The 10,157-nt window shown below is 48.4% G+C and overlaps 2 protein-coding genes and 1 non-coding gene across 3 annotated transcripts; 2 read left to right on the top strand and 1 right to left on the bottom strand.

Moving 5' to 3' along the window:
• Window positions 1–3,957: 3,957 nt before the first annotated feature.
• LOC119329769 (protein APEM9-like) lies at window positions 3,958–7,722 on the top strand. The gene is made up of 7 exons (XM_037602865.1): window positions 3,958–4,132; window positions 4,248–4,399; window positions 4,814–4,978; window positions 6,148–6,225; window positions 6,313–6,592; window positions 6,773–7,146; window positions 7,255–7,722. The coding sequence occupies exons 2-7, from the start codon at window positions 4,341–4,343 to the stop codon at window positions 7,382–7,384; spliced, it is 1,086 nt and encodes a 361-aa protein (XP_037458762.1). The 5' UTR covers window positions 3,958–4,132; window positions 4,248–4,340; the 3' UTR covers window positions 7,385–7,722.
• Window positions 7,592–9,887, bottom strand: LOC119333706 (probable serine/threonine-protein kinase PBL17). The gene is made up of 5 exons (XM_037606513.1): window positions 9,707–9,887; window positions 9,289–9,584; window positions 8,947–9,082; window positions 8,292–8,859; window positions 7,592–7,685 (listed from the first exon to the last, which is right to left on the bottom strand). Exons 1-5 carry the CDS (start codon window positions 9,780–9,782, stop codon window positions 7,592–7,594), a joined length of 1,170 nt encoding a protein of 389 aa, XP_037462410.1. The 5' UTR covers window positions 9,783–9,887.
• On the top strand, window positions 7,910–7,981 carry TRNAH-GUG. Its single transcript has one exon. It is a non-coding gene; the product is annotated as a tRNA-His (tRNA).
• Window positions 9,888–10,157: the final 270 nt, after the last annotated feature.

The following is a 10,157-nucleotide window of genomic DNA, read 5'->3' as shown; positions in this document are numbered from 1 at the left end:
TGGGAGCAACTGTTGTCAGTGGGTCTGAGGGTCAGATCACTGAAGAGGAGGACTGGATTCATCAGAATTGCCACTGGACCGACTCCGATGCCGAGCAGTTTTCGACCCACGATGAAGATGCAGAGATGTGATGTTCGAGACCTTCCCCTCCCATCACCTGGAGTCGTAGTGTCACTCTATGCCCTTTTTGGTGTCTCGCTGCCTAAGGGGGAGAGAGTGTAGGGATTTGCTTCTTGTGTCGAGCTTTGAGTCGTCTTGTGTTTTCTTGTGTGTTCCTTCTTTGGATTGGTTTGGTGTGAGACCTAAGTCCTAGTCATATGGTGTAAGACATATGCTCCCTATCGCTACCTTATTACTTATGTCTCTTCAGAGTACTGTAGTTTATATTGAGATGTATGCTTGTCCTGTTTATTCTCTTCTCTCATATATCTTGTGCTTAGTGTTGTTGGACTATAAAATATAGGGGGAGTGTTGATCCGAATGTGTGTGTCGTGCCTTATCTTGGTGCACACATTTTGGGGGAGCCCGTCTATATTTTGTAGTTCTTAGTTTTATTGGTTTTAATTCTTTTCCTTGCGCAAATCCCTTGTTGTCATCAATCCACCAAAAAGGGGGAGATTGTTACAGCATATCTCTCTCAAGGTAGTTTTGGTGATTGATGAAAACATGTTTGCGGACTAATCTTGTGCGTTGAATTATTCTCAGATTCTCCCCTGGCACGAGACACTTTCTTCCCCTCGGAGTGTATTTCAAGACGGTGTAGCTCTTTCATTTCTTTCTAGGTGGACTAGTTGCGTAGAGGGCACCGTACTATCAAGAGGGGGTCCACTGGGGTTTTGCTTGGGTGGAATCATCACGTACACATCAGCTTCTCACCCTCCGAGCTTTTCCTGTCCATTGAAGAGATCTCTCCTCTCTTCCTTGTTCTGTCTAGGTCTAAGCGGCAGTACCGCACACCCAGCGGTAGTACCGCTGAGAAGCCACAAGCGGCAGTACCGCTTCGCAGCGGTAGTACCGCCGTGGCTCCACAACAGTAGTACCGCTGGGGGCCTGGCACCTCCGCTGGTCCTCAGCTTATTTGAGAGATCCCTTCTCTCTCTCTCGCGCCCCAGCGGTAGTACCGCACTGCCTGCGGTACTACGACCGAAGGGTCACAAGCGGCAGTATCGCTCCACAGCGGTACTACCGCCCTTGACTCCACTGCCGTAGTACCGCTGGGTAGTTTGGCTCCTACCGCCTCGATTCGAGAGATCTTTTTCTCGTGTCGGGTTTTGCGGCACTAGTCACGGTTGTAGTGGCGGTAGTACCGTTCCAAGAGCGGTAGTACCGCCCTACCACCACGGTAGTACCGCATTTGGGTCCGTTCCCTACTAAGTCTCCTCAGCGCGGCAGTACCGCTGGTTGGCGCGGTAGTACCGTCGCCTGGCGGTAGTACCGCCCCCTCTCAGCGGTAGTACCGCCCTGTGCGGGGCTGGTTGGTGGGGGGCAACGAGATTGTTGCCCCCACTATAAAAGGGAGTCCCCTTCCTCCTTCTCACCTACCTCTTCCTCCCCCAAGCTCCATTTATTGCTCAAGCTCCATTAAATACTCCAAACTTCATTTCCGCCCGATCTATCTCTCTAGCCAATCAAATTTGTTGATTTGCTCGGGAGTGGTTGAGAAGGCCCCGATCTACACTTCCACCAAGGGATTTTCGATTCCCCCACTCATCCCTAGCGGATCTTGTTACTCTTGGGTGTTTGAGCATCCTAGATGGTTGAGGTCACCTCGGAGCCATATTCCATTGAGGTGAAGCTTCGTGGTCTTGTTGGGAGCCTCCGATTAAGTTGTGGAGATTGCCCCAACCTTGTTTGTAAAGGTTCGGTCGCCGCCTTCAAGGGCACCAATAGTGGAATCACGGCATCTCGCATTGTGTGAGGGCGTGAGGAGAATACGGTGGCCCTAGTGGCTTCTTGGGGAGCATTGTGCCTCCACACCGCTCCAACGGAGACGTACTTCCCCTCAAAGGAAGGAACTTCGGTAACACATCCTCGTCTCCACCGGATCCACTCTTGGTTATCTCCTACCTTTACTTGTGCAATCTCTTTATTGTTTCTACCCTTGCTTGCTTGTATGCTTGTTGTTATTGCATCATATAGGTTGCTCACCTAGTTGCACATCTAGACAACCTACTTTGATGCAAAGTTTAATTTGGTAAAGAAAAGCTAAAAATTGGTAGTTGCCTATTCACCCCCCTCTAGTCAACCATATCGATCCTTTCAACTGTTACATGGATTACCAAGGCCTACCCAAGCACGGCTCGGCTCCTTCCACGTGAACCAAGGCCATCTCAAGCTCAAACATATTTGCGGCCCAAGCCACCCAACCTCTTAGGCCTATAAACCAAATTCCAACTAACTTTGCACTATTCGCCAGAGACCTTATTAGAGTCGGACCAAAGGAATGCCCGCTAATCTTCTTGAAGGTATTCAGGGTGGGCTCCGGATGGGTGGCTAGGTGGGGGGGGGGGTGGACAAAAACCATGATGAGATAGGTACATTGGGAGGTGAGCATCGATTTGACCAGCAACGTCCTGCCAACAACGGTGACAAAATGCCCCTGCAAGCCACAAGCTTCCCCACAACCTTGTCAACAATGTACTGAAGGTCAATTTTCTCGAGGAAGTGAATCGACAGAGGGAGTCTAAGGTATCTCAGGAGGAAAGCAGAACACATGGCTAGAAACTCAGAAGAACGCAGTCAAAATCGATGCCGACACATCTGATTGGAGTGATGAGGCTCTTCTCAAAACTTGTGACAAGACCCGCCACCTAAATAGTCCACACAAACTGTTGTGGCCAAAGGATATGTCGTACACTCTCCACATCCAGCACTAACATATGCTCACTAAGCTCTTGTTTCTTCCATACTTGGTTGGCATGATCAATTAGACCGGCCACCATAACTATTGCGGACTTCAGTTGCACAACATGTTTCATCATGGCCTCTCTTGGGATCCAGTCATCTGTCCATATGTGCATAGATTGTCCATCACCGATCCTTCTAAGCAGACCCTGTTTCAAAAATTCTCTGCCCTCCAGAATCCGTCAAATTTTGGATAGCTTTGCCCCTAGCTAAGTAGTTAAAAAGTCATCTATATGATAGTACACCACCTTCAAAATTAGAGCACTAAAGTATAAAGGGTGACAGATTAGTCTCCACACTTGTTTAGCTAACGTGGCCAAATTGAAAAGGTCAATCTTTCTGAAACCCAATCCTCTCATATACTTTGGCTGCGTCATATCATTCAATGATACCCACACTGTCTTCCTTTTTCCTACTTTTGCACCCTACCAAAATTGCCTCAATAATCTATCAATATGCTCACACGGTCCTCGAGGTAGCAGTGCTTGCGTCACTGACTTTATAAGAACTTCCTTCCCATCCATTGATAGGATCAACTCGATCCACCCGTCCATGAGCTAGTTCTTTTGGCGGCTTAACAAATAAGCTGCTTTCTCCCCAACTTTTTTCCATAAGCCACCTCCCTCATTTATTGGGTTTGCTGAACTAGTTATGGGATAACTAATTTAGAAGTCTCAATAAATTTATGAAGCGGCTTATTTTTTAAGCTGGGTAGAGGTAGCTTATTTTTTAAGCCGCCCAAAAGAACTATTCGGAAAGAGGCAGTTAAACTTGCTCTCAATGTACAATTTGAAACTTTTTTTTGAGGTAAATCTGAAACTCTAAATGCTAGCATCTAGTTTTCTTTTATTAGTTTATAACATGCTAACAGTCTTTTTTTTTTTGAGAATTCTTTTTTGTTGTTGTTGAGAATCACATGCTAACAGTAGTCTAGGTGGTACCCGTTACATGGGCTGTAAACTGATCCAACAATGTACACGGAGGCCCATCGAACGACAACACTCCACGGCTCGGCCCGATTGGGCTGCCCGCCCGTCGACATCACGACTCCAACTCTACCCAGGAGGCCGGCCCGGGCACGACGCCACCGGAGCCTGCCGTCCCCGTCGCAGCTCGCCGACGACTTCGACGGCGCGGCTCCACTCCGCCCCGTCCGCCGCTGGAGCTCGCTGACGCAAGCGATTCTTCCTCTCCTTCTCCCTCTCGAGGTGCTGGAACCTTTCTTCCGGTGAGTATAGAAACGCCCCCCCGCATCAGCTATCCACTCCGTTCGCAATCCCAACAAATTTCCGTCTCTCCCCGCCGAATCCGTCCCTGACCATCTCTCCCTCTCTCCGCCGCAGCACGGCGCGTCCCCTCCCTGACCTGCGGTCTCCGGCGGGTGGAAAGGAAGAGCTAGGAACTTACTCGTGAGGTGGAGGCAGGGACCGGGAACCATGGGGACCTCAGCGGCCGAGGGAACGGATCTCTGGAAGCAAATAGACGACGCCGAGTGGTAAGATTCCCCCTCCTCCCTCTGCCCCGCTGCTCTGCTCTCACTTCGTTTCATATTCATTCATGTGCTTCGTGGTCGTTCTTGTTAGCATACGTGTTCATCCTACCCTCTCACCACCATGTAATTGGATGAATGAACTATAATTGTCTTTCTACAGCATTACTAGCAGCAAAGTATGATATGCAATTTCCTTCACTTTGGAAGTGTAACAAGATTTACTCAGACCAGTCAATGGACATGCTTTCCATGCTAATTGCTAGGTAGAAATTGGCACTTCCTTTCTTGTAATTGCCGATGATGCGTAGGTGACCATGGTGTATTCATATTTTAGTTTAAGTTTTAGCATACAAGGTTCCAAAGGGGGAGATAAAAAGATTGGAACTTGTTCACTTTGTTGCAATTATCATGGTTCAGCTATCTGGTCAGCGGATCGTTCGACCAAGCGGTTTTGACTGCATTGTCTGTGTCTGATCAAATTCGAGCGGCCAATAGAGAAAGAGTATGGGATGATGATGAACTTTTGGAGATGCTCGAATTAGTTGGCATTGTACTCGTTCAAGCACTTAAAGAGCTCAGAAGGTAAATCCTATTTCTTTTCTCCTTTTGTTGCATACTAGTAAGTTCGTGCATAGCACGTGAGAGCTCATATAGTCAAACTACAACCAAAGATAGACATATTGTTACTGTAAAATATATTGTGCCTGTTTTATCTAGGTATCCTTTTTGGCTAGTTATGCCGGCAAATGAAATTGTGAGGCATATGCATGAAGTATAACATACAAAAATCACGTAAAATATACTGAGCGTGTTTTATCTAGGTATCTTTTTTGGCTATCTCAAAGCTAATGTTCTACAGTATCTGTAAAGATAAATATGATTTATGAAGGTACATAGACTTGAATACGAAGTAAAATGAATGATAGTTTCGATAGAAAAAGAAGTTAGGAGAGTCTGAGTATGGAAGAGTCTAGAATAAAGTAGAAGTGCTTTAAATTTTGTGCAAAATGTCCATATGGCTTTAGCCCAACCATAGAATCTTCTAGATAGTACACGTGGAAGAATCCAGTGAAGTAATGAGAAGATCCAACGGTCAATAACACTCGGATTTGCCACGTCTCCACCGTTAGATCGGCTTCATCCAATGGTTGTTATTCAAAGTTATTCGCACACTATATAGTGGTATAGATATAGATAAGCTACTATTTGTTCTAATTAATTTCCAGTTTCTGTAAATGTGTTGTAACAAGATAAGGATGTTGATCAACCAGAATCTAATACTGCTAATATAGCAAAATTCTTAATGAGGTTAATGTATTTGCAAAAGGAAAACCGTCATTGCCAGCTATATATGATGATGCATTGTTTTGCCAGAACCACCTTAAAAGTAGTCCTAATAAAAAGGGAACTAAACTGTCTCACTTGTTACCAAATGTGTCTTATAAATGCACGTTGGGAATTAAACTGTCTCACTTATTACCAGATGTTTCGTATGAATGGACATTCATACACGTGCCTCAATTGCTAGCTTCCCTAGGAACAGGCAAATGAAGATGATATATATGTGGAATAGAAAGTTCTTTATTCAGCTATTTTTATATGGATGCTTATGAAAAGCCATATGCTATATCATGAAGTCCTTAAATAGTGATGATATAGACATTCTTTGTTATTGTGTAGAACATTTGCATAATTTTTGGTACCTAGTTTTTATTCTAATATATGTTTAACACATATGCTAACTGTTCCAGGACAACTGAGATGTTTGTTCAGCTTAAAGCTATGTATGGTTCAGTGGCATCAATACCGGTGAAGGTTTTCCTGACAGGGTAGCTGTTACATAAAATTCTCATGTGTTCTTGGTTTTACTTCGCGGTTCCTCCTTTCTGTACCATTGACATGTATCTTCCATATAGGGCTACCATGCTAATGGCAGAAGGTTCTGGGCCTGACCTTCGACCAATTTTTGAGGACTTCCTTGCTAAATGGAGATACACAGATGATCAAGTTTATGTTTTGAATGGAGAACAGGAAATAACTTCGAATGGTCTTATTGTTACATCAACTATGACAACTGAAGAGTATTTGGAGGTGGTGGAATTGTATACAGTTACATTCCTTAGCATTGCCTCTCATGAGCCTGAAAATGCCATCTCATGGGTAAAAAAGGCAGAATTGATTGAGCAAGATCGACAGGTAAGTTTTGTGATGGAGTATGTTAGTTGTAGATAACTATAGCATGCTGAGTTAGGACTTCCCTTATTTTCATATTGTTTTCTTACAATATTGATCATGGAATTCTGTTGTCTCTGCATTTATTCTTCCCTAAGTTTTCATTTGTTTGCATCATTAAGTTGTTTCTTAATTTTTCCACAGGAGCTGCTAGAAAAACTTAATGGACTTCAAGCAGCTGGAAATGAAAAGTCATCCACTGCTACAGGAGCAAAACAATCAGCAGAGAGGAACCTTTCCGCTTCTGAGAAAAGCCCAACACCAGCAACCCATGAGGATGCTCCGACAAGCACCACACGTGCACCCAATGTGAAAACAAATGGCTTACCAAAGTACATTGAGCCTTCCCTTCAGCGCGTCCCAAATAACTTTGATCCCATGTTTTGGTGGTTCCATTCGGTGCGCGTAAAGTTTGGCAGAATGCATATTGTTCTACCAAGTGGTAAGCTAATGCTTCTGTTCTCGCTGCTGTTCTCGACAGTCTACGTTCTACGGAGGAAAGGCGCCGGCTTGAAGAGGTAAAGGTTTCATCTAGCTGCTGCAGACAGACTTCCAAACGATCCAGAGCATCTTCTGTGGTTTTTCTGATACAGTTGAATGTTTTTCATATGAATCTGCGCTGACAGGGCGGTGTTCCAACACGCTTCGTCCCTGCGACGGGCGTTCCTCGATGCCCTCCAGCTTGCGTTCTCCGTCCAGATGAACCCGCTAGCGGCTGTTCAACAGACGCCGCAGGCCCCTCGAGGAAGCTGGTGATACATACAATGTACCTGCCCATCCCAACATGTAACTAGCAATACCGGGAATTGAAGTTGGGCATACGGGATACTAGTCGCTTTTTGTGGTACTGATGAATGTATTGGAATATAAAGCAAGTCTGCTAAATACATCATGGCAATGTTTCATATCGGTGCCCCTGGTTTGAGAAATTTAGTTGAGAGGCCTTGTTCTTGTTCTGTTGGTTCAGGCGGGTTTAGTTTCAGTAAAGTTGCAGCTGGCAAGTGAGCTTGGACTGGAGAATTGTATGCACCGATTGTGCTCGTTTCTACTGTATGCCCTGCACATGTTTCAGAAATACAAACCATGTAGAGTGAGTGGGAAGCTGTTTCAGATCGAAAAGGCGCTGGTGTTCAGGGCCGAGCAATGTGTAACATGAGTCCACGTAATATAGATCACAATGTCACTGTCAATTTCCCAGGAAGAAACGAGACAGTAGGTTCCGTACTGCGTCCTCTGGTTTCTATGGTATATTAGGCGTAGTAACGGTTTCTGTCCATCAATGTGGCTGTAGTTTAGTGGTGAGAATTTCACGTTGTGGCCGTGGAGACCTGGGCTCGAATCCCAGCAGCCACACAGTGTTTTTTTTCCCCGTATCCATCACGAACACATTTTATTTTTGAACAAAAAACGATTTTTTTTCCCGTATCCATCACGAACACATTTTATTTTTGAACAAAAAACGATTTGAGTAGTTTGTCCACAACCGCGCTTTCTCTCCGCATTTAAATTTACACACACACACACAGACCTATCCTCTCGCAGTTACCAAAACAAAAACCTACATACACAACATCGCGTACATCACATCGATCACCGGGCCGGAGTCGGGGAGGCGTCGCCGCCGCCACGGCCTCCATCGCCGTCGCCCTCCTCCTCCGGCGGCATGGCGAGCGCGGCCTCGAGCACGAGCACGACCCGGCTCATGGCGGGCCGCACCTTGGGGTTCTGGCTGAGGCAGTCGTACGCCAGCCGCGCCACCCGCTCCAGCGCGCGCGCCGAGTAGGCGCCCTGCTGCGCCATCCGGGCGTCCACGATCTTCTCCAGCTTGCTGCCCCGGATGAGGATCGGGCGCGCCCAGTCCACCAGGTTGCCCGCCCTCCCCGCCCGGCTCGGCTCCAGCGCGCGCTGCCCCACCAGCATCTCCAGCAGCACAACGCCGAAGCCGTACACGTCGCTCATCGCCGTGAGGTGCCCCGTCGCCATGTACTCCGGCGCCGCGTAGCCGTAGGTGCCCATCACCCGGGTGGACACGTGCGTCTTCCCGCCCACCGGCCCCTCCTTGGCCAGCCCGAAGTCTGACAGCTTCGCGCCGAAGTCGGCGTCGAGGAGGATGTTGGAGGTTTTGAAGTCGCGGTAGATGATGGGCCGCGCCGCGCCGTGGAGGAACGCCAGCCCCCTCGCCACGTCTAGCGCGATCCTCACCCGGGTTGTCCATGACAGGGTGCACGCGCCTGGTGCATCCGATGATGGTGATGAAACAGATGTTCAGCATGCAGTATGTAAGAAGTGGGTGGGATCGTTGGTGTGGGTGTGCGTACGTCGGAAGAGGTGGTTCTCGAGGCTGCCCTTGGCCATGAACTCGTACACCAGCAGCCGGTGGTCGTCGTCGCAGCAGTAGCCGATGAGCTCCACCAGGTTCGGGTGGCTGTACTGCCCCAGGCAACTCACCTCGGTCTGCATGCACACAAGATCTCTGAACCTGACTAAAAATCCCTTTGTATCTTACACGGAAACTCACTTTCTTCCAAGCAGATTTTTGTTTTGCAACTTCCCGTGTTTTGGTTTCGTAAAGATTCAATGTGCCATGGTGAATTGGTGATAGTTTTTTCCATAAAGAGTGAATTGGTGATAGTGGATTATACATTTCGATAGAAACTGACCAGCCACTCGCGGTCGCCCTGAATGCCGTCCGGGTTGAGCCGCTTGACGGCGACCACCACAGCGCCAATGACCCCCTTGTAGACGACGCCGAAGCCGCCCTCGCCAATGATCTGCGTGGGGCTGAAGTCGCCGGTGGCCCGCCTGAGCTGGTCGTACGTGAAGAGCTTGAGGTTCCCGTACACCGACATCGCCCGAAACTCCGCCAGGTCCTTGGGCAGGGAGAGCATAATCGCCTCCGAGCTCGTCTTCCTCAGCTTCGGCGGCGACGACGTGCACCGACGCGGCCGAGGCTCCTCTACACGAAGGAATTCCAAAATGTCACTCTCTAGAGCGTGCGCGCGCACGCATGCATGCATGGTGCAAGTACGCCGGAGCAATCTAAGATCCGAGAACGTGAGCGGCGCATGCAGCTGGTACCTTGGACTTGCGGTTCCTGGATGCGGCGGCGGGGCGGGCGCATGTCGCCGCAGCTGCCGATGAGCCACCGGTGCATTTTCGGAGATGGGGAGACGTACGACGTGCGTGCTTAGGGGTCTGCAGGCTGGTTAGTTGATCGGGTGATCGGCCGACGTACGAGGTCCGGGCGGTGGCGGCGGAGGCCAATGGCAGCCCCCGACCGACCACGCGCCGGGAGAGATGTGGAGGGGAGGACAGAGGTGACGGGAGGAATGGTCGGAGGGCACGGTCCTTTGGGGCTGCCTTAATTTGGCACGCGTACGTCTGTTGTTTCGGGCCATAGCGCTAACGACAATGGCGGGGGCGTGAGTGAATGAAGCAAAGCGTCCACGGAGACAATGGCGTGACAACGCAACGTGCTATTAACAATACCTAAAGCATCAGGTGGGCTATTTTGATTGGATGTAATCAG

Source organism: Triticum dicoccoides, chromosome 7A (assembly GCF_002162155.2).
Source record: "Triticum dicoccoides isolate Atlit2015 ecotype Zavitan chromosome 7A, WEW_v2.0, whole genome shotgun sequence".
Lineage (NCBI taxonomy): Eukaryota > Viridiplantae > Streptophyta > Magnoliopsida > Poales > Poaceae > Triticum > Triticum dicoccoides.
Note: the sequence above shows the minus strand (reverse complement) of the source record. Positions and strands in the feature narration are given on the sequence as shown.